Source organism: Pteropus medius, unplaced genomic scaffold (genome assembly GCF_902729225.1).
Source record: "Pteropus medius unplaced genomic scaffold, Ma_sr-lr_union100, whole genome shotgun sequence".
Classification (NCBI taxonomy): domain Eukaryota; kingdom Metazoa; phylum Chordata; class Mammalia; order Chiroptera; family Pteropodidae; genus Pteropus; species Pteropus medius.
In genome coordinates, this window is record NW_024342473.1 from 9,402,907 (window position 1) to 9,427,564 (window position 24,658).

General features: G+C 33.3%; 1 protein-coding gene across 7 annotated transcripts in view; it reads left to right on the plus strand.

Annotated features, from left to right (window-relative positions):
- MAP4K5 (mitogen-activated protein kinase kinase kinase kinase 5) overlaps positions 1 to 24,250 on the plus strand; it is a 92,817-nt gene extending 68,567 nt beyond the window's left edge. For 4 of the 7 annotated variants that reach the window (XM_039865152.1, XM_039865148.1, XM_039865147.1 and 1 more), the window contains 15 exons: positions 435 to 532; positions 691 to 732; positions 1,608 to 1,692; positions 4,277 to 4,356; positions 4,649 to 4,709; positions 7,734 to 7,736; positions 7,819 to 7,933; positions 8,305 to 8,363; positions 10,367 to 10,470; positions 10,857 to 11,034; positions 13,928 to 13,996; positions 15,641 to 15,733; positions 18,219 to 18,289; positions 20,512 to 20,567; positions 22,611 to 24,250. In XM_039865152.1, coding sequence (XP_039721086.1) covers positions 435 to 532; positions 691 to 732; positions 1,608 to 1,692; positions 4,277 to 4,356; positions 4,649 to 4,709; positions 7,734 to 7,736; positions 7,819 to 7,933; positions 8,305 to 8,363; positions 10,367 to 10,470; positions 10,857 to 11,034; positions 13,928 to 13,996; positions 15,641 to 15,733; positions 18,219 to 18,289; positions 20,512 to 20,567; positions 22,611 to 22,698 — 1,202 coding nt within the window. In that variant the 3' untranslated portion in view covers positions 22,699 to 24,250. The remainder of the gene's footprint in view (positions 1 to 434; positions 533 to 690; positions 733 to 1,607; positions 1,693 to 4,276; positions 4,357 to 4,648; positions 4,710 to 7,733; positions 7,737 to 7,818; positions 7,934 to 8,304; positions 8,364 to 10,366; positions 10,471 to 10,856; positions 11,035 to 13,927; positions 13,997 to 15,640; positions 15,734 to 18,218; positions 18,290 to 20,511; positions 20,568 to 22,610) is intronic. The other 3 variants (XM_039865151.1, XM_039865150.1, XM_039865149.1) reach the window with 2 other exon arrangements.
- Positions 24,251 to 24,658: the final 408 nt, after the last annotated feature.

The following is a 24,658-nucleotide window of genomic DNA, read 5'->3' on the forward strand; positions in this document are numbered from 1 at the left end:
ATTAAAGGGCTTGATGAGCCTTCAGTAGGACAAGCCAGTGCCTACAGGCATTCTTGGAGATCAAGAGAAAATGAACCAATAACACTGAAGCAGGAAAATATGAATTGTGTTGGAAATACAATCTAGTATGGTAGAAGTGTGGGCTTTTGAAGGGTACTTACTAGGAAATAGGACTAAAAAAATATATTGAAGTTCGGTTAGGAAAGGCCCTGAATATCAACATCAATAGGTCAGATTTCATTTTTCTCATAATATGAAAAGACAATTTGTTTTCTTGCGTTAAGACCACTGCTAAATATGCCATGCTACCACTATAGAACCCAGAGAAATGCCCCAAAGATACTTTAACTTGTCTGACAGTAGTGAATATTTCCCAGTAAGGAATTACCCCTTATTTGTATGGTCATTCAACTTTTAACCATGATTCTCTTTAGGAAATGGTGATGGTATTTCAAAACTGATGAGTGAAAATACAGAAGGGTCAGCACAAGCACCACAGTTACCACGAAAAAAGGACAAGCGAGATTTCCCTGTAGGTATAACAGGCATTTGGTAATTAGTTGTAACTAATACTGTATTTATTATATAAGGGGCATAGTCTGTTTAATTAAAGAATTTGAATAACTGAATTTCTAAATGTGTAAAGTTATTACTAAGGTTTTACAATGTTAAAATTATTTTTCCCCATAGAAACCAGTCATCAATGGCCTCCCACCCACCCCAAAAGTGCTGGTAAGGAATATTTTTATGTGAACCACTTACCAATTTTTATCTCTTTAGAAGTAACAGGAGATTGTTTATGCGTTATCAAATATCTTGATCCAATGAAAGGAAAGATATATAAATACAAAGACATTAAATGCATTTGGATGTATCTTGTACCCAGATTTGAGTGAGTTGGTTAGAATTTGGAGTTTCACCTTTTATAAACACAGGCAGTTGGGTTTTCATATTAGCCTACAAAAGCCAATTTAATTTTAATTTGATAATATTAATAGTACTGTGTCCTCTTTATTTTGTGAGTTAAATATCTTTCTACCCATGAAACATTTTCACATTGAACTATACACCATGAAGAGGAACAGGGAAGCTTATGTTAATGCTTGTCCTCTGGCCTTTCAGTAGAACTGATGTGTAAGGTGGTTTAGCCAATCATATGAATAGGGTGCTTTATAAATTGTACCTTTTTATTCATGAAAAGTCTAATGTATGACTATTAGTCTTTTCGTCTGTTATCACTATTAAGAATTTATACTGCAATTATAATCACCATAGTGCTACTCAATAAAATCATTTGTTTCGCATTATTAAATGTTAATCCTAAACATAAGTAGTGACTTAAAATTCCTAGAAGGTATCATTGATGTATATAGATGTTTTGATTAATTGGATATTTTTGTCCCAAAATAGAGATTACACAAAGAAAGAATATGAGACTTTTGGTAGAAGGGATTAGATTATATCAAATTATGGATTTTTTTTGTAATGAAACCATAAGTATATGCAAATAAGAGTCAGTTTAGTATTTCATAATAATCTTGGCTATTTTCTAAGTATATAAAATTATTTAATCAAATAAGTCAATTTTTTTTTTCTTTATAATTAAGATGGGAGCTTGTTTTTCCAAAGTTTTTGATGGTTGCCCTTTGAAAATTAATTGTGCAACATCCTGGATTCATCCTGATACAAAAGGTAAAATTTCTGAACTTTTATATCTCCAATAAAATATTTGTTTATCGGAAAGGATGTTTATGATCAGTGAACTCAGGTTGTTTATTTTAAAAATATGACTTAGAGACTAAAAATAGTGTAGGTATCTGCAGCAACCTAAGTAGGTAAGTAGAGTTTTGGTTTAAGGCATTCAAATGTAAAAGTGTGCAGGAACTGTTCCCAAAATAAGGAGGCCAAGGAGACATCAGTTTCTGATTAAAAGAGGAAACCAAAAAGACATCACAACTGATTACAACCATAATTTGGATTTTCTTTTTTGTAAAAAGACAGTACTGGGACAATTGATAATTTCAATAAGTAAAGTCAGTGGATTAGATAATATTATCATTTCAGTGTTGATTTCCTGATTTTGATCATTGTACTTTGGTTATATAAAACTTTTTTCTTTTTCTTTGAGAAAAGTGCGCCGAAGTATTTAGAAGTAAAGGGACTTGTAACTTATCTGAAACAAAAAACAACAAAGTTCAGAAAGCAAAAAAAATATATGTATGGAGAGAGAAAAGATAAAAGCCAAAGTAATAAATGTTAACATATGTGAAATCTGTGTGCGATGTTCAGGAATTCTTTGTACTATTACAACTTTTATATAAGTCTAAAATGATGGTTAATAAAAATTATTTTTAAATATTTAGACTATATTTTTAAAGTGAGGAAGCAATACATAGAGGCAAAAATTTGGAATCAAATAGATCTGCGTTGGATTTCCTGCTCCGTCATTACTATGTGACTCCGAAAGATACTTAACACCTCTGGTTCTCAACGCATTCATTTATAACAGATGAACTCTTGGTGCACTCACCTTATTGCAAGGAAGCAAGGAGCTTACCTGGGGGTCTGGCAATTAGCAAACAGAGGTTAGGCAATAGAGAGTGTTCAGGAAATGTTTGTTTCCACTTAATAATATTAATTATTAATTCATTAATAGATTTTATTAATTGATATAAGGTCATATAATTATCTGCTTTAAATGCCACTATTACAAAGTATAGAAAAAATATTTTTAACAGTAAGGAAATGGTTTCTCGTGTGTTTGTACATTTTCATTTAGATATAATTTTAGACTTACAGAGAAGAAAAATAGTGCAAGAAACTCCTGTATACTCAGAATCATCAGTTGCTTCTATTTTGCTCCCTTTGTTTTACTATTCTCTATATGTGCATTTTTTGCTGAATCACTTGAGAATGAGTTGAAGACATGCTCCTCTTCTCCTTATGCTTCAGTTTGTATTTCCTAGGAATAAGAATCATCTCTTATATAACCATAGGACAATTATAAAGATCAGGAAATTTATCATTGATATAATACTGTTCTTTGATCTACACTCCATATTTAAATTTTATTAATCATCCCAACAATATCCTTTATTGTCTTCCCACTCCTTTTTCCATGTCACATTTAGCTACCATGTCTCTTTAGTCTCATTTAGTCTGAAACAATTCATCAGCCTTTCTTTCTCTTGATCTTAACATTTTTGAGACTACTTATTATGTAGAATGTCCCTTCGTTGGCTTTGTGTAATGAGTCCTCATGCTTAGATCAGATTATTTTGGCAGGAGTATCTCAGAAGTGTTATCATGCCCATCTCAGTGCATCACATCAGGCACATGATATCAGCTTGTCCAAATACTAGTAATGTCAACGTTGACCAATAGGTTAGGATGGTGTTCACTAACTTTCTCCTAGTAACTGTTGAGTTACTATTGTTCCAATTCATAAGTAATTACTTAAGTAATTAATTTCTCAAACTAATTGATAAGTACTCAGTGTGGCGATATATCGAGACTATATTAAATATCTTCTTGAGCATCAGACTTTCACCAACTAGTTTTAGCATCTATTGGCAATTCATTGACATCTTTTGACAATTTTCTTCCCCGTTTAGTTTTATCAGTTTGAACTTATGAATTCTTTTTTTTATTTAGGGAGATACAATCTATCACTTATTGTTTATTTTAGCACTTAAATTGTCAGAATCTTTGAGCAGTGGGTGCTCATATGTTTGTTTGATATGTCCTTATCATTTTTTTGAGCACTTCCTTACTATCTGGCACAGCAAGATTTCTAGGCTCATTTTATACTTTCCTCGCCCCAGAATAGGAATCAGTTTTTTCTTTAAGAAGCCTTATGTTTTTTTTTTAAGTGGAAAATAATATTTATAAACCAAGATTTGGTGTGCTCATGATTTCTGGCATGTCATAATTTACAATTTCTACTTATAGTTTTTTGTACAAAGAATATTTAAGATGTCTGGCAAAAATATATAGCTATAATAAAAACTCTTGAGATACGAAAATTATGTTCAGAAGGATTGTATAGCAAGATAAAGCCAGAGTGAGTTAGTAACAAAGACTATATCTGCTTTTAAAAATAAGAAAAGAATTGGGGAAAGAGGTAAAGAAGGTGGCATGGATTTTAGAAAATAATTTTTCTTTGCGTGGTTGGGTGGCTATGTAACCCTAATGCCATTAAAACATAGAGCCATTATTTTAGTGAATGATTTCAGAAAATGATAGTAAATTTTGGTGGCTCTCTCAACTATTTTAGATCAGTACATTATTTTTGGAACCGAAGATGGTATTTACACATTGAATCTCAATGAACTACATGAGGCAACGATGGAACAGGTAGGAGTTTTAACTTAAAATTAGTTTGGTTGGGTAAATTGAATAAAAAAAAAATCCTTAAATTTAAATCAATTTATGTGGGCCTCAGTTTTAATTTTTATGATTTAAATATTTAAAGGGGTGAAATAGTACTTTTTACATGTTCTTGTAAAAGTTTTTTCTGTAAGATTTTGGTAATTTACTGAAAAAATAGAAAATAGTTATTTTTATACTATTTCAGACTGTTAGAATCTGGAAGTTAAGGGGTAAAGGAATGAAAATTAGAGTTTTAATTATCTCTTTTTCTTTATAGTTATTTCCACGAAAATGTACTTGGCTCTATGTTATCAATAATACTTTAATGTCATTATCAGGTATGTATATGATGAAAATAATGTGGAAAATAAATTATAGACAAGCAGAAAAATGAGATTTTAATATGCATTATTTTTAAATGTTATTTTTTGATTCCAGGTAACTATAGTATAGTAACTTTGAGACTTGCACATGTTCCTAGAAAACTTTGAGAAATGACCCTGTCTTCAATTTAGTTAGCACTTCTCAAACCTGCCCAGAGTCCAAACATCTGAGAAATGTCACGGTGATTGTCACCTGAGGCCATCTACTACCACTCAGCTGCCCCCACTGTCATTATCATTCCTGCCTTCTATTGAGAATTAACAGTTGAAGGGAAAGAAGTAGAGGGTCTAACTACTTTCTTTCTCTGTGATCTTGAGCAAGTCACCCTCAGCCTCAGTTTTCCTTTTTTTTTTTAATAATTTATTTATTTTTCAGTTACATTTGTCATACAACCTTATATCAGTTTCAGATGTACAACATAATGATTAGACACATTAGACACATAACTTACAAAGTGATCACCCCCATAAATCTAGTACCCATCTGACAAGATACAGTTATTACACTATTAGTGACTATATTCCTTATCTATACCTTACATCCCTACAACTATTTTGTAACTAGCAGTTTGTACTTTTTAATCTCTTCCCCCCATCACCCTCTCCTCAAGCCCCTATCTGGCAGCCATCAAAACACTCTCTATCTGTCAGTGTTTCTGCCCTACCTGTTCACTCACCTTGTTTTTTAGATCCCTCATGTAAGTGCAATCACATGGTACTTGTCCTTCTCTATCTGACCCAGCACAGTACCCTCTCTCCAGGTCCATCTTGTCTGTTTTCTTAATTGTAAAATAAGGATGGTAACAATAACAGCCTCATGAGGTTGCTGTAAGGATTAAATAAGATGATATCCAGAGTGCTTGGTAAACTCTGAAGACTGGTACAAATGTTTCCTGGTAGAATTCATGTTATTATGGACCACATAATAACCATCTTAGACCAATGCTTTAAAGTCTTAAAAACAAGTGGGTTCCAGAGCAAACTATTCTAATTTTGTTTTTATGATTTTCTTTTTATGGTTGTTGTTTGGGGTGGATTTGCGGGTGGTGTTTTAGGCTTTTTTTTTTTTAATTCTTATCCTACCAAAACCTATTTTTTTCACATTTTAGATTTAAGTGGCTACCTAGAGATTTATTACATGCTTTAATTCTGATAGTAGAGTACAAGATAGTTAATTATTGGACGTGGTTCCATAGTGTAGTGGAAGGTCCTGGGTTCACACCCCAGTGCAGCCAGGGTCCATGGTCTGCGGCCATGCCACCCTGAACAAGCCTGATGTCTGATCTCGGAAGCTAAGCAGGGTCAGAGACCACGGATGTTAGTATTTGGATGGGAGACCACCTAGGAAGACCAGGTGCTGTAGGCATAAACAAATTTAAAAAAAAAAAAAAGATAATTGTTTTGCCCTGTCCCTTACTTAATTCTAATGCTATTAACTATTAAAATAGCACTATCACTTACTCAACTTTGAATAATTAAATCATTTCAGTATTTCTTAAATTTTTTCAGTTATTTTGTTTGATATTGTCATGCTCTGTATCTCAATAGATAATGTGAGGATTTTATCCCTGCTGTATTTTCAGTACTATCAGGCTTCTCAGTGTTAAGTGTACCTTTAAACTACTTATGCTTTAAAGCATCAGTGTTGATGACATTCTTACTTGCTGATAGGTAGATTATATGAATAAATAAAATAAAAAGTGTTATTTTCATAACTTTAAGTGTTTGTATGTATGGGCAACTTGAACTCTTCCATTAACCATTGCCTAATGAGAGATTCTTTAGGAACTTATATATTTGAGCTGATGACTATTTTCACGAAGAGCATATTATTTGATCATGCGTAAATAGCTTCTAAAAAACTGAGGTCCTCAAAAGAGTATTTAAACTCTTTGATTTGAATTATGCTTCCCCCAGTTTTTTTACTTTTGCTTAACTGTTATTATATTATTGTTATTATGAAATATTACTGTTATTATGAAAACATTTAAATTCAGTTCTGTTTCAGTTAACAATTTTAAATTGTATGCATGTAAGGTCACTTTCTTCTAACTTACTGCTTTTGCTTTTATCTTTACTCATACCTGTCTTTAGAAATAAACTTAAGAACCACACAGTTATTTGTAAAATAACTCCAGGAAAACAGGGAAGTTAACGTATAAGTTTTTTCCATACTCTAGTAAAATGATCCATAAAACAATGTAGATAGCAGAGCTTAATAGGAGAAAATGTTGTTCTTCATAAAGGTCTGTGGTTTTGTAGGTGTGCGCACATACATGTACATGTGTGTTCAGCTGCCTAGTTAGGCAGAATGTTTCCATTCTAAAAAAATACAGAGAATTTTGTTGAGATGAGACAATATATTAAGTTTTCTAATACTGAAATTATAAATACTGTTTTGTGTTGTTATAGTACCATATCATGTATAATAAGGAATCAGAAGATGTTTTCCATATGTCCCCATTCTTAACACAGCTATGATTTTGATTATATGAAAGTAATAGAATTATTTAATAATAGAATAATAATTGCTATTATCCTTGTATTATGGCATATAATAATAGTTTGCTTTACTTAGCATTTCAATCTGTTATAAAGACTTAATTCTCAATCACTTTTAATCCAATTTGATAAATTATAGATAATAGATCTATCCCAGAAAATAATTTAATATAGTTTTATAGAATTTTCCATGTTATACCAAAATAATCACATGCACATCATTGTAACTCAGTTTATCATACAACCATGTTTAACAATTTCTCTTTCTTTCCGGCCTCATTAAAGTTTACATATATTCTGTCCAGATCATCTTTCAGTCAAAATATACCTAATTTGTGTATTAAAAAACATAATTGTCTATTTTCTTAAAATTCATTTTACCTATTATCTTTCAATAATATTAACTGGCTTTTTTTGTTTGTTTGTGTTTTTCTATTTTGCTTGGCTTCTTGAACATTTCTGGACTCCTCATTTTAGAAGGTAATTATGTTTTCTTTTGCTGGAAACTTGTATTTCTCTGCTGTATATGATTCTAATAAAAGTAACATGTTTCTCTTTTCAGGAAAAACCTTTCAACTCTACTCTCATAATCTTATAGCTTTGTTTGAACAAGCCAAAAAACCAGGATTAGCTGCCCATATTCAAACTCATAGGTTTCCAGACCGCATTCTACCAAGGTACAAAATATTTTGCTTCTACTGGGGGAGAGAGGAGTTAGTGTTTATTTTTAAAACAGCCAGTATTCCTTGCCCACTAAAAAACTTCCTTTGTCTTAATTTTGAAAGATAGTTCATACTAAAATACATGTCATCTATATTTCAAAGATTAGCGTTTCCTTGACTGTTCATGAGAATCACCTGTATAAGTTTTATAATACAGATCCCCAGGCTCTGCCTCAGTCCTATAAAATCAGATGCTTTGGGGTCACAGTCCAAGACAGATTTTTTTTTTAAGCTCTTTGACTAATTCCAATATAACTGAGTCACAGATCACTGTTTGGTTCCCAAACACTGCTATAGAGTACATTTATATTGTCCTATATTTTCAGAAAGTTCGCTTTAACCACAAAGATTCCTGATACTAAAGGCTGCCACAAATGTTGCATAGGTGAGTAAATGCTATTTCTCAAACTGAATGGTTAGCACTTTGAACATCTTTAAAATTGTCTCAAGTGTCTTATAGTATCAAATTGGAAAGAAAGTAGGCTTTATATTTGTTTTTAATAAGGCGTTAAGGAGCCCTTGAAGCACAAGAATGTATAGAGGGACATGGCGTAAAAATGCTTGGAGATAATAGTCCTAATGCTTTCTCACAGCATAGCGTCTCTAGAGTTTTTTTAACTATAGTCCCTGAGGCTGTATCTCTGCTAATACACTAGTTTTCATATATTTAACACTTACCAGTTATTTATTTAACAGTTGCTGCTTAGTGTTTTATGAACATTATTATTACAGGAGCTTGGTTAATTATGAAGTTAAGCGAAACAGTTCACACAAGACCACCCTCAGGTTAAAAAATTCTCTAGAAGGACTCACAGAACTCACTGAAAGTGGTTATACTCATGGTTATGGTTTATTACAGGGAAAGGATATAGATAAAAATCAGCCAGAGGAAGAACTGCATAGGACAGAGTCAGGGAAAAGTATAATGTAGAGTTTCTATTGTCCTCTCCCCATGGAGTAATGGACAGCATTATTTATATGGCAGTGATTTGTGACAGTACACACAGAGCAGCATTGCCAGCCAGAGAGGATTACTCCAGCATCTTTGTCCAGAGTTTTTATTTGGGCTCCATCACACAGGCATAATTGATTGTCCACAGGGCTGATCTGAATATCCAGCCTCTGTAGGGGGCAACTGATACTGCCTGACCCAAAGCCCCTACCTTAAATCACATTGTTGGTCTTTCTGGCATGACCATCCCCTGCTTAGACTATCCAAAGTTGCCAGCCCTCACTCTAATAAATTATATTGTTAGACTATCCAGTGACTCAAGATCCCAGGCAAAATAAGACACTCCTATCAGGTATGACATTCCTGAGGCTTAGAGAGTACCTCCCAGAAGGGAGTACAAAGTCCAGACCTATTGAGGGAGAAGGTTAAGTTCTGTACTACAATTAACCCTAAAACCACCCATGATACTTGTTACGTCACTAGAAAATAACAACTTGGAAACAGACCCAGTTCATGACTTCAGATCTTGTGCTCCTAACTTCTTGTTTATTCTTTTTAATCAGTGAGCTTATACATTGATTTTTATAATTCCACAGCATACTCTCTAGTTGTAAGCAAATTTCATGAGCATTTTTCTAGGGAGAATCAGGTTCATATCTGTTACCAGATAGATTCCCAAGATCTATGACTCAGGGAAGGTCTAGAAGCTTATAATCTAAGCTATAAACTTATATTAAGATAGAGCTCACTGCAGATAACTACTTAATCCTTATTAATGGAAGTCAAATTGAAGAGAAGGAAAGACCAATATGAGTTTTTGTAGATTCAAGTCAAGGAAGTTACATCTTCAGTAAGATGTAAAATAGTTATTTTCACCTTGTCTTAAGTACATAGCTGTAAACTACTATACCATAAATTAAATCATAGATTTCATTTGCCTCCTAGACCTTCTTGTCCAAATTATCTCTTTTGGTCAATTTACTTAAGAAGCAGCTCTTTAGGTTGCATACTAGTGTAGATGTTTTAGTGCTTAAAATACTGTTCTTGTAAAAAGTTCCTATGTTAAGAACCTAATATATTAAATATGTTTAGAAGTAAATGTATATAATTTAACTATAAGATAAGAAAGTAAAAAAGGGTAACAGAACCAAAAGAAAAAGACATCATCTTTCCTTTTTCTACCCACTTTTTTCACCCTGGTGAAGAGAAACAATAATTTTCCTTTATCACCTAAATAATTGCTTTACATAGTTCTTCCATTCATGGAAGGCCACATTTCATTGTTTTGTTTTTTTTTTTCCAAGTGTAGTAGCACTGCCTTTATAAAGAAAGCCGAGTTAGTTTTTAGGTGAATATAGCTTTTCACTAAGCTAATTACATTTTCATATAAAGGTATTCATTATTTTGAGCGTGTCTTTTATTTTATTTCTTTCCAGTCAGAAACCCTTACACAGGTCATAAATACCTCTGTGGAGCTTTACAGTCTGGAATTGTTTTACTTCAGTGGTATGAGCCAATGCAGAAATTCATGTTGATAAAGGTATATATTACTTTCTTTATGTTTTTCTTCTTTAGAAAACACTATTGTGTAACTGAAGCTAAATTTTTAAGATTCCATTGCTACTATCGAGGGTTAGTATGTTTATAGTTATTTATAGGTCTTTATTTGGTTTAGGGGTTTGTTTTCCTTGAGATTTCCTCTTTACCTTATGTCAGTAAACTTCCAGAAGCATCAAAGCCATAAAGATCAATATGGCCAATTCTCTAAAATACATTTTTAGATAAAACTCATCCTTATGATCATTTCAGAGGTAGTCCTTTTTTAGAATTCAGTCAATCAAGAAAAAGCCTTTCCATTGACTTATTCAACAATAGTATGACTAGAGAGGTTGTTTCTAAATTATACTTGTTGTTTATTTTTTGCAGCACTTTGATTTTCCTTTGCCAAGCCCTTTGAATGTTTTTGAAATGCTGGTAATACCAGAACAAGAATACCCTATGGTGTGTGTAGCTATTAGCAAGGGCACCGAATCAAATCAGGTAGTTCAGTTTGAGACAATCAATTTGAACTCAGCATCTTCATGGTTTACAGAAATTGGCGCAGGTAAGTGTTTTTTACCTTATGTTAAAATATTGATGCTTTTGCAGAATAGTTTCAACCACTGGGCAAGTTAAAGTAAAGACTTATGGAACATAGTTTCCCAATTAAGCCCAGAGGTGCCTGTACCTATAGTTTATGATCTCTTTTGGCCTGAGGCAATTTGATACAAATTATTTTACCTAGGAAAATTTTAATTGTTTCTGACATTTAAAGGTCTTAATTGTTATGTGTTAATCTTTTGACTATACTACATAAAAATTAAGTTTTAAAAATACTTTTCAAATATTATCAGCTTCTCAAGCAAAGAGATTTACTTTTCTCCCCCATCAATTCCCCTTAATTTCCACACACACAAACACACACACACACTTCTTAGAATCATTGAATTCAAGTGCTTTTGATGTGTGACCTGCAAGTTTTAACATTTAAAGATACAGGGACATATCTCAGTACTTTCTGAAAATGATTTGTCAGCTTAGAATTTTAACAAATGTGCCTTAGTGAAAGTTTTGAAAAGGCTGGGAAATTTATTCTCAACCTTTAAAATTAGAACAAATCAATTATTTTTTAAATCTACGTAATAAGTGAAATGAAAGAGGGGTCTTCATTTTGCCAGTTGGCTGTTTGTTGTGTTAGGATATTATTTGATCATTTGTAACCCCAAGTTTATGAAGCCATTTTTACATGTGAAGTCAAGCAAGCTTTATTTATAACTATTTCATTACTGACCGCTGTTACATTCCTTATCACCATGTGAAGAAGTCTGTTGTAAGTATCTTAAATTCGATGGTTCTTATTAAATATCGTTAGCTTTCGATCATTTATAGGCTAACTTACAAGAACTCTACAACCCAGCTATTGAAGTTAATGGAGAACCACTAATGTTACTTTCAGAATAAAAATCAGTATGAACTAGTGGTGTCCTGATAAATGGTTAACAACAGGTTCTTGGGGTACAGAGATGCCTGGTTTGTTAGCAGTTGAGTGTTTCTGTCATATAAATACTCCCACCACAGCCAATTTCAAACTACTAACCTGATGTCATCTAGTTCACAAAATTCCTGAAAATTTAACCCAATACAAGCCAATTACAGCGTGTACTGGACTATTTCACTCTTATGGACCAAGTCATAGTTTCCAGTAGAATAAAATGGGAATGTATTCTGTGTCCTACCGCCACCAGTACCCCACATTTCTAATTGTTTAATACTTTTTGTTGAGTTATATGCGTACCTTCCTAGTATAGCTAACAGTTGCAAATTACATTGTTTTATTATCATGAAATATAAGCAGCCCAAATAGAAATGTATTCCTGCTTTGTAGTTACTGCCAAATATAAGGGTTATAGATCAATTCTTTTAAAAATCAAAATAATTTCCAGCAGATAGCCCAACTTTTTTCTTTTTCTTTTTTTTTTTGCTGGTTAGTATATATAATAAAGAGGGAGTCATTTCATAACATTATCTAATGTGTGCTTGTAACTTTCTTTTGTGCGATGTCTTAGGAGGTTACAATGCTGAAGGCTAGACATTGAGTCCTCTTGTGAAATTTGGAGAGGGAGAGTTGAGGGGTTTCTTGTTCTTTGTTTTATAACGCCTGAGCAATACTGCTTCACCCGCTTACAACATTTTTTAGGCTAAAACTAAAGCAGTGGCAAAAATACTTCCTGAGGAAAGCCAGGACTCTGCCTGAGGGTACTCATCCAAATCACCCTCAAGCAAAGGTCGTCCTTATTAGGCTTCTCTATTTTCACAAATGATTGTTAATCTTCCTCCCAGCTATGTTCATTGTTGAGGCCCTGCCTTGAATTGGCAACAGTCCTAACAGTTAGAATGAACTCCTGTTCCAAGACTCTTAGTCTGATTTATTATTGCACATCTTTTAACTCCAAGGATGCGGCTTAGCATATCGTCAGCACTCAATATTTGTGGAATAAATACATGAACATAAATTTGCAGAGAAAAACGATTTTTGGAGTGTTGCCCGAGGGACCAACAGTTTATCAATCCTGTAGATCTGAATTTTTCACTATGTATGAGCTCTGGAAGTTTTCCAAAAGCACCTCAAAATAATATATAAAACTTAGTGTTTATGTTCAAATATATAGTTTTTAATGAGCGGATTTATGGTTTTACCAAAGAAATGTAGTTAAAAATGACAGCTCTAAATAATCTAAAATCTTTTCTTAGATTCAGCTAGAACAATTATGCAATCAGTGCCCAAAACATTTTTAGTAAAACCAAAAATGTTTTGCAAAATGTTATTACATCTATTAGCAGATGTTAAAAGAAACAGCCCTGCAAATATCAGCAAAGCTATGAAAGTTGCTTCCTGCAAAGATATTGTTGACAATAATGTTATTTGTTACTCAATGTCCTCTTTAAAAAGTAACTCCCACCTACACACACACACCCCACACCGCCCCCCTGGTCGAAAATTTCTCTCTGATCACAATTTCATTACTCCTTTTGCATTTTCTGAATTACTGTTTTTATCTCAGGGATGTCCCTCACTGATCTTGTTCCATCTTCCCATTTGCTACTGTAAAGTGCAGAGCAAAGTATAGTCACTGTATAGCATGCGTCTGTCTTACTTTCTCATATTTACCCTTTGCTTCATTTTATTTTTGTAACTCACCTTTCTAGAACTAGCTATTAATTAACTGTAATATTGAACTTTTCTTAGCTCAGTTAGCTGTGCTTAAGACTTAACATTTGTTCTAAATTGACCTACATATATTTTCTGAAAAGATAATAGATCATTACAAAATATAATTTCTGTGTTAAATTTCAAAGACTAGTTTTAAGTCACAGGAAAAGTCAGAATTTGTGTTCTTTTCTAAGCTCCAGTTTTTAAAGAGTGTTGTTGTAACCTTGTTTTCTTTTTCCCTCCCAAGGCAGCCAGCAGTTAGATTCCATTCATGTAACACAGTTGGAGAGAGATACCGTTTTAGTGTGTTTAGATAGTAAGTACTCCTTCAAAGTTTATTCTGTCATATTACTTGATATAACAGATCTTTTCATGGAAGTGATTCTACTAAACTATAATTCAAGATTTTCTCTTTTTTCACCTTAAGTGGCTTGTTTTATTGACGAAAAACCTAAATCATCTGTAGGTATAGTTAATAGTAATTAATTGATGTTTGTCAGTACTATTTGTGACTTTTTTCTTTATTTGACAGTCTTGGGAACATTATATTAGAATAGTTTGCTATAACCTTGGGGTAAAATTCTATATAAAACTCTTCTGTAAAACTGAGATTTTTTTTTTCATACCTCATTGTAATTAATGAAAAAATAGAAGGTATACAGTCATGTACCATTTAAAAACTGGGATACTGAATTCTGAGAAATGCATTGATAGGCAATTTTGTCATTGTGCAAACATCATAAAGTGCACTTACACAAACCTAGATGGTATAGCCTACTACACGTCTAGGCTCTGGCATAGCTTATTATTCCTAGGCTACAGGCTTGTACAGTGTGTATTGTACAACATGAGATTAAATCAAGCACAAGAGAAAATGATACAATCAAGAGAAAAAATAAACGTGAGATGTGTGTAGCTGCTGCCAGCATAATATGGCATGCTGCTTTACAGAAAATGTTTTTTTTAATAAGTAGAGAGTAAAATAATAATAAAATATATAGTATAGTAAATACATACACCACTAACATAGTTATTTATTATTATCATCAAGTATAATGTACTTGTACATAGTCGTATGTGCTACACTTTTATGCAACTGGCAGCGCAGTAGGTTGTTTACTCCACCATCATTATAAACATGTGAGTAATGTGTGGCACTATAGCATTATGATGGCTACATCTCTAGGCAAAAGGAATTTTTCAGCTCCATTATAATCTTATGGGACTACCATCATATATGGGGTCTGTCATTGACCAAATCATCATTATGTGGCACATAACTCTACTAATATGGCCTCTTAAGAGCCATATAACATGAACTTTGGAATCATGTCAGAGTGAGATTTTAATATACAGATAGATTTGACATCTTCATCTGCTAGCTATGATTCTTTTAATACAGGAAGAGATATTATTAATGGAAGTGTGTTATACTGTAAGCAGTAGAGAAGCAGGAAAAAACTTAATAGATATTGTTTCAGTTTTACAAATAACGTACTCTGGTTCTTAAAACCCGCCTTATTTTTATGCAGCGAATCCTGCAAGTTGAAATTCACCCAAACTTGGAATTAAATTTGCAAGTTGGCAATATTTGCCATGTTTGATTCATTCCAGAATTTTTAAATTACTGAACCTTGCCCATAGGTGTTCAGTGTTATTTTTTAAATTGTTCTGCTATTGAATTTGCCTGTTTCTGTCCTAATTTCTAAACTGTTCAGTATATACTATATAAAGAAAAAAAAATAGCAGTGGAATTGCCATTTAGTGAAGGAGGAACTCTTATACTATATGTTATAAAACATATTAATGATACTTTTCCACTGTGCATGCTTGAATCAAGACAAATGGTTGAACTTTATTAAAAATGTTGTTCTTTATCCATGTAAAATCCATATATCAAGTTATATTTATTTTAACAGATTTGGATTTCCAGTCTTGACATGTTTTTTCTTTTTTTAAGAATTTGTAAAAATTGTTAATCTACAAGGAAAATTAAAATCAAGTAAGAAACTGGCCTCTGAGCTAACTTTTGATTTTCGCATTGAATCTGTAGGTAAGTCTTTTTTTTAATAATGCTATTAGAATACTTGGTTTTTTGTTCATTCTGTACCTAGGGTTGTGTAGCACTGTCTCATAGAAGTTTCTGTAATATAGAAATGTTGTCTGTGCTCATAAATGCAGTAGTCATTAACCATACCTGTTAAATACTTGTGCTATATTTTAAATTTTTAAAATTTAATTTAAATTTTAATGTAAATAGCCACATGTGGCTATTGCTATCATATTGGATGGTACAGATCTAGACCATAATAAATCTTTTATTACTGTTCCCTGAATATTTAAAACTTGAAATCATTTTTTAAATTTCTGTTTATTATTCCCTTTGCTTCATCAAGTGAATTAAACTTCTATGAATTCTTTCCAAATCATGAAGGTATTTGTGTGATATGATTAATGATATTAGATATGCTATAGTTCTTTGTTGGTAAGATTCTGCTTGGCGTGTGTTGAAGGTTATTGCTTTTAGGCCTACTTCTTTGTAAGTAACTACTTTCCTACAGGACTTGGAAACTAATGTGCCATTTTAATTTGCTTCCTTGTCAATGAGTGTTTTACTCTTTCACACTCATTGGTGTTATGGTAAAAAGTATTGTATTTTATTATTGTTTGCATCCTCATTGATTATATGTCAGTATTTTTATTATTGTTTGCATCCTCATTGATTATATGTCAGTATTTTCCCTAGGGGTGATAGAAAAGTATAGAATTAAATGTATATATACTTTTAAATACATGTTTCTCATTATTTAGACAGTTTTTTTAATTTTAATATTTTTATGGTTTCTCAACTGGAGTTTTGCCTTGTCACAAAATATGTTCACCCCTCTGTGTAAATATCTTACGTAGAATAATTGCTTACAATTGCAAGATCTAATTTATTGAAGCAGAAAACCTAAATTTTCTGTAGCTGCCAGGACAAAAGGAACTTTGGAACTAGTTTCTTCTTTTACTTCTTTATGTCCTGGTTTTTGCATGCCAGTTTCTAAGATTTAATATTTTTCAGTAGAGATTCTGCCGTAGAGATTTTTAGTTCCTCTTCATTTAAACTGAAACACACTGGTACTTCAACTTTTTCATACATGCCAGTTTTTATAGGGGATTTTAATTTTTACACAAAAGTTTGTTCTTCCTAGCCTACCATCTCTCCTTGCCATTGAACCTTGGAAAAATTACAAGGATCCTCCTGGGTAAAAAGAGTCCCTTTAAATAACCTTTTAAAAATAAAATGAGTAACTGGGTTTTGTATTCATTCCAGTTCGTGAAACTCATGTGATACTGTTATTGTAAAATATTTTTATTTTTATTTAGCAAAATTATGTTTTGAAGACATTCTTAACTTTTTTTTTTACTGAGTCAGTATTCTAGTAAAAAATATAGCAATTCTCAATCACTTTCTCACTTTACCTTTACTGGCGTAGGGCATATGGCTAACTCTGCAACAATCAGATGGGTCCTCTCCCTCATTCTTTCTTCCTTACTCACTGCACTTTAATTACTCGAGCCCCTTGCCAGGAAGGGCCCAGAGGCTCTACTGCCTCCTCTAATTATGAGGCCTGCTCACTCTGTTTCTGAACTGCTAAATGACCCCATCTGTATTGCCTCATTGGGCCCAGGCCTGTGGTTGGCACCAAGCAGGACACAGAGATGGACAAAGCACAGTAAGAACAAGTTTCCCTCCAAGACCTTCAGGCTGCCATGGGAGCATGGGAGATGGGTGAGAGGATAGGAGGGGCTCTGACATGCCATGTAGTGGCCACACTGTGGAATCATTGTCGCTCCTGAAATCTGAAACTACTAGGAAGGTGGGCAAACTTGACTCAAATCTGTGAATCCACATGTGGGCATTGGGGCCTTCAGGCAGGGCAAAGGGCCAGGGAGGGTGCTCTAGAGGTCTGAGGAAGCTGGAGCTTGGGACTGCAGCAGTGAGTGCTATAATTGAGAGCCCCTCTGAATAAGAATTGGCTCTAAGATTATAAATATTCAGTGTGTGGTTAAATTTTAGATTGTGAGGTAGGTTTTGTTTTTCACTTTGTAATGGGGAAAGTATGAACATAAATAAAAGATGCTTTCTTAATAGCTGCTTCTAATTATATGACAATATTTAAATAACGATGTTTTTATCCAAAAATCCAATTGTGTATGTTATTATTTTATTTATCTAAGACAAAAGATAGTATATGAAAGAAATATTAATATGCTGACACCAACTCATCCGGAGTTAACCCACGTTTAAATGAATACCTTTCGTATATATCTTTATATCTTTGAAAACTTGCATGACCCTGCCTCAATAAATTATTTGAACTTAGGCATGGCTTAGCCACAAAAATGCTGGGAACTAATGGTCTAGACAGTGGAATTTTGCACCAAGCACTTGGGTAGCCCTACATTATCATTTGTTAAAAACAGTTAAGGAAAATGTATAATGAATCACTCTGTGCTTTATTTTAGTTTCAGTTCTCCCTTATCTTTTTTAGTATGTCTTCAAGACAGTGTGTTGGCTTTCTGGAAACATGGAATGCAGGGTAAAAGCTTCAAATCGGATGAGGTAAGGTTTCTCGAATTATCTTCGGTGATTCTCACAAAAGATTTTAAATGTTAAAATGTTTATTTTATACATTTTCTCTCTGAATGCACATTGCTATGTTTAGTCCCTTTAATGCTATGAACTAGTAGAGCAAAATTGCCAGTATTATTCCATCAGATGTTCAGTTTTTTATTTATTATGTAATTCTCAAGGAATTGTCAAACATGAGTTTACACAATTCTTTTAATTTGTAATTTGTAAATATAGTTGCTGAACTTTCCTAAATTTAATAAGCCTTTTCCATCATCTAGAAATGTATAGCTTCTTTTTAATATTACATTTAAAATTCTAAATTAATGTGTATTGGATGACAGGACTAAGGAAAAATCTAAGAAAATTATTTTAGTATATGTGTTGCTGAAGCGAGTACAAACCCTTAAGAAAATTAACTCATTCAGTAAATATTTGAGTACCAACAACATGTGAGATATTATTATTATAGTACCATAAGGCATAGTGAAGTATAAATTATTTATATTTCAAGCCCTTATAACTGCGTTCTTGGCACTTTACAAATATTAGCTTATTTAAGGCTAATAATCCAGTGATGTTAGGTACTATACAGATTCCTATTTTTATAGGCAGAGTAGTTAAGTAACTTGCCCGTAGCTAGGTAGGAGGACTTGAAGGGTTTCCAAAAATCACTTTTAACTGAGAAAATCAGGATGCAGAAGATAGAACTTGGGCTCCCACCTCGAGAGATGAGTCCTAATAATTAAGACAATACTAACAGAGACATTTCTGTGTAATTTTTGTATACTATGGCCTCACAAACTTGTGAACTTATTTTCAAGCTTAAAGTTGTCTCTCTGAATTACCTTTAGTTTTATTTATGCTCTTACTCATATGTAACTGAGTGTTTCTATCTCTTACGTGAATGAGGAATTAGAAAGCTTCCAAGAGAAGATGACATAAATCTACTGTCTTTAAATATATCATTTTATCTAGTTATTGGCCCATGTCACTAAGTGTCACCAGGTCCCTGCATTTAATGAAGCCTGCAGTCCTACTTACTGCCATAAGATTAGTTGTCCTTAGATGCTACTTTGTTTCACACCTTTGGTTAGAAATCTGTAGCGCAATACCTGTTCACTATATCAAGTACAAATTTTACTTCCTGTTTTTAACTCACCTTGCTTACTTTTTTTGCTTATGTTTTCACACTTCAATTTGGGCCTAGCTGTAATATTCATAAAGTAATATTCAGCCACTCTAGTCCACGATGATTGGAATATTTCCAAACTTAATACTCTGAAAATTAGCTCCACCTTGTGTAGCACTTAATTTATTTTCTAACTCGTTTATTAATTCTGTCTTCCCAGCTAGACTGTAAATCCATTGTTAACAAGCTATTATATTTTTTTCATATCCGCACTGTCATAGTTTGAGTTCCTCCAAAAGCTGACCTTAAAACCAGGACTGACGTACGGGAGGTTTATGTGGTTATAGATCTCAGAAAACAAGTGATTGAGTGAGGAATGTAAGAAGGAGAGGGGCAAAAAGCCAACAAGGACACATTAATAAACTGGTTCCCACTATGGGCAACCAGAGCTTAATCCCATACTGACTACTGAGGAATAGTATAGAACACACCTCAGAACTGATTCATTTGAAGATGGGGAATTAATTTATAAACCAGCTGTTATCCCTGTTGGTTAATGGCTGCCCCCAGGGATGTAAACTCTACACGCTTTGGCGTGTAGTGCCTGTGCATGGCTGAGTGCCTTCTATAGCTTTGGAGAAGACAGAGCAGAGGGACATTGGCACATGGGAATGTCCATCGCAGCTGTGCTGCAATCTGTGCTGTGATAAGAAGGAAAGAGCGGGGGCTCTGCAGACCAGCAAACCTGTGTTCAAATCTTTGGTCTACCAATTATATGACTTTAAGCAAGTTACTTAACCTCTCTGAGCTTTAGTTTTTTTCTCCAATAATAAGGGAATTATAATACATACCACAAATAATTCGTCTGAGGAAAGTACCTGACTCATAACAGGTGTTGCATAAACGTTGTTTTAATTTTACTAATACACGGTCAAAAAATACTTCTTCCTGAAATTTATTTCACTTGAGGCGTTAACTATCAGAAATTATCACTCTGTTTAATAATCACTCTATCTAAATGATTTTTAAATTATTACTTAAATAATACTAAGGTATCACTGATAGGTGTTTTCTCTCATAGGTTACCCAGGAGATTTCAGATGAAACAAGAGTTTTCCGCTTATTAGGATCAGACAGGTAATAGTGTGATTGTTGTAATTACTGAAGGTGTTTGGTGGTTGTGTTGTTAATTATGCTGTCAGCTCATGATTGTGTTTCAAACAGAACTCATAAGGTTTTTCAGCATCTTTGAGAAATTTCCCTGTATCTTCATTGAGAGAGAGAATATTTTAATTAGTCAATTAAGCAATCTTTTGAGGATCATCATTCTAGAGATGGTGATACTCAGCCAAGACAAAATGTGTTAACATAGGCGTTTATGTCCCTAGTACCATGACACATTTCAGGTTCCTTTGTTTTCATCATTTCTTCCTAGCATGTTACCTACCTTCTATTAACTATTACTATTTAAATCCTACAGAATATACACCTCCTTACATTTGCTTTCATATCAGAAGATTTTCAGCTCGGTTTCTGATATCAGTCTAAATTACAGGGAATTAATGGGTCTCTGTGATAAAAATGAGAGAAAAATTCCAACTCATGCCATTTTATGAAAATATTTAGTAGCTTTTGTTCCCCAGAGTTTATACCACCTACCTCTACAGCTAGTAAAATACCCATTCCTTCCTATTTTTTCACCAAAAGTTATTACTGCAACGAAATTGTTTATAGTAACATGCATTAGTCCCGAGGCAAGGATTGAGAACCTCTGGTCTTCAAATTCAGTGTAGTCACAAAGTAAGTAATTGCTTAAATATTAGACACCTTAAGGAAGGAGGGTGGTGTGGAGTTAGGACCCCATAAAAATTTTAAGAAGACATTTGTAAGGAGAAAAGAGGTTTTTTGAAAACTGGCAACTACCTTAGTGAGTAAGAAAGGTAAGCCCACAGAGCATGGCAACTTAGTAACTAGTCCTGCAAAAGAGAAAGAATTGAGGATCACCTAGTTAAAGAACCTAGAATAAGAAGCTCTTTACTTCTCGAGGAAGGGCAAAAAAATTATGGATCATCCAATGATCCTGGCGCAGATAGCACTTTAACAAGTCATAGTATGACAGAATTCTGCTTAATAGAGAATAGGTATCAGAAGCCATTTCTCTTAGTTACTTATTTCCTTCCACCCCTACCCCCAGAATTTTCTCCTTCAACTATTCTCTTTTTCTTTCTCTGTTCTCTGTCATGATTGCCCCCCAAAACTACTGTTTGTTTAGATCATTGCCTTGTTCTGGTTTTCTTACTTGGGCATCTTCTTGATTTAAGATATATGCCTTAACCAAAGTTTTTATTTTCTCTTCATTTTTAAAGTGGTTTTAAAATTTGTATTGTTTAAATATAGATATTTGTATCTAGAAGAAAAACCTTAAGTATGTCAAAATATTAAGGGTTAACCCTGGGCAGTTGGATTATAGGTAATTTTATTTTTCCCTTCTTTTCTCTAATATACAATATAAAGTATAAAGTACCTTATTTTCATTACAAAAGTAATAATATGCTAGTTGTAGAAAATTCATACGCTAGAAAAAATATGCACTCTATGTGTTTATACAGTTTTGCCTTCTAGACTTTTTTCTCTGCATGGGTATATTATTTTTTATTCTGTTCTCACACCCATCAACTACAGTGTTAATCCTATGGTATGGCACTCTACTGATTTTTCTTCACTTGGTCCTTTGAACTCCTTCCCTGCCCATGTTCCATGGACAAAGGACATAGGCCCCATTTCATAGTTTAAATTTTTCAAATACCTTGAAGAATGATTTAGATGCATGTCTCTTAGAAATCCTGTTTTATTCCCTCAGTCCTTCTTCTACCTTCTTCTTGTTGGTGTATATTCGAAAGCTTTTTATACCTTTTGTTGGCGTATATGAGTAATCCAATTCGTTTTTAGTTGGAATAAGATAGTGAGACTGTCCTGAGATGTCTTCAATGTTTTATATTTATAAACTCATCAATTCTTCTGCAGTTTTGTTTTTAAGCCATGAAGTATAAAGCTGTGATCTTTATGTAATCTTATGAGAATGTGAGCAATGATATTCATTCCTGGTTTGCTGTCAGTATTTAAAGCATGCAGTCTTTGGTTTTTCTCTTACATAAACCTTTTCTTTTGGTTTAATTGCAGGGTTGTCGTTTTGGAAAGTAGGCCAACAGAAAATCCTACTGCACACAGCAATCTCTACATTTTGGCAGGACATGAAAATAGTTACTAAGCAACAGAAACTGATCTGAAATGACAGGAAAATGAATATACTCCATTGAAAGCAAAAATATCTTAAGGAAATTCATTACAAACTACATTATGATTTGCTTTAATTGTTATGGGTTATATCTCAAATGATCTGTACTTTAAGGTAGAATTCAATATTTTCTGTAGCTGGAAACAGCTGTTTTATCTCTTGCCACTGTGTGGTGGTTATATCAAGTTTGCTTAATAAAAGCTATGAGATAAATAGTCCTTATAGTTCCGGGAAACACAGTCTTTAAAAAAAAAATGTTTGTAACAAGGGTGCCATGATATTTTTAGATAACAACTCACGTGATTATCTTCAAAGAGATAAATTTAGTGACAGTTTTCTCATTTTATACCATGTTTTATTCTTTTTTAATGAACATAATTTGATAAAGAAATTATCAAATAAGCCTATCACTTTTACTTTGGCCATTCTGTATGTTTTTGTAAAATAGAATATTTAATCCTTATTTATTAATCTCTTGCTGGAGTGGTGTAATGTATCTAACTTTTAGCAAAGGAGGGTTGCAGAGCAGCTTAAATTTTTTTTATAATGTATAAAAATTTTGTTTACCTTTTAAGAGTAGTACTTTGAAGAGTTAAAGACAGTGTGTTTGAAGATTCAGTACATACATGCAATTTGGTTTAACACAAGTATTTTATAATACAATATTATCCAGAATTGCCTTAAAGGGAGTTTTGTGTTTTCAACTATGAATAGTTTTAGGGAGTTATACAGAAAATATTGATGATGGTCGAAATATTGTTAGAAGAGGTATGTATGTCTAGGTGTGACTACCATGTGTATGTATTCTTGACAAGCAGTATAATATACCTGTGATTCTTTTTTACATTAGGGATAATGCATAAGAAATTAATCTTCATATATATTATTATCCCTAATGTGGGGGGGTGAGAAGTGTTTAACTGCCCATGATATGTATTTTACTCATACTATACCAGCGGGGAAACTGTAAAGCAGCTACATGTGTAATCTTGGGGTTTTCACTTATGTGGGTATTCATTCTGAGTAGGTTTAAGAAAAAAATTTTTAATGAAATTGAATTCCTGATGGGATAGTATAAATATTATAAAACGAGTATTCTAAAAATAAGAAAGACTAAGGCCATTTTTGAGTTTGCTTCTCTTCTGCTATCATTAGTATTCAGATTAAAGTGTCACACCGGTAGCTGTTGTCTGAATGCCTTTATGAGAACAGTTAGTTAGCATTGAGCTGATGAACAAGGTGGTTAGCAATAGCAAACTATAGATTCATTTTGAGCAGTAACTTAAGAGGAAAAGAGTGTAACTATCTCATTTGGTCTTTAGCAGTTCTGTAAAATAGGTGGTATCATCATCTCCATTTTTCAGATGAGGAAATAAGGTATTAACAAGGTTAAGAAACTTACCCAATTCACACAGCAAGTTAGTGGTTGAGCCAGACCATGAGTCTTGTGACTCTGTTCTTTTCACTATGCAATATGCAAACAATAAAATGTTATGCAAATAAAGTATTGTCCTTTAAAAATGTACATATGATTTTAGTAAGTGTGTGGCTGTTTATTTGGGGCATGTTAAATGGGGCCTCTGGACTAAAGGGCACTGGATATAATAGATGGCAGGGTTCCCTACTCAAAACAGGAAATATTTACATACTGGATACAAAGACCAGTATCCTCCTTCTCTCACTGAATCCTGGCAGCCAGATCTTCCCATCCTAGCAATATTAGAAGAGACTTCTCTGTGCAGTCTGGCCAGTGCAAGTAGAAAGACCTCAATAGATGTCCTAGCTAAACCGCCCAGCTAGATAACTCTACAGTGAAAATCAGAGTAGACAAGTGCACCCTCCCATGCATCCAGAGCTTGCAGTTAGTTTTTTAGTCCTTTGCTATTAAACATGATTAAACAACCAGGATTTATAAAACTTCCGAGGAAAGCCT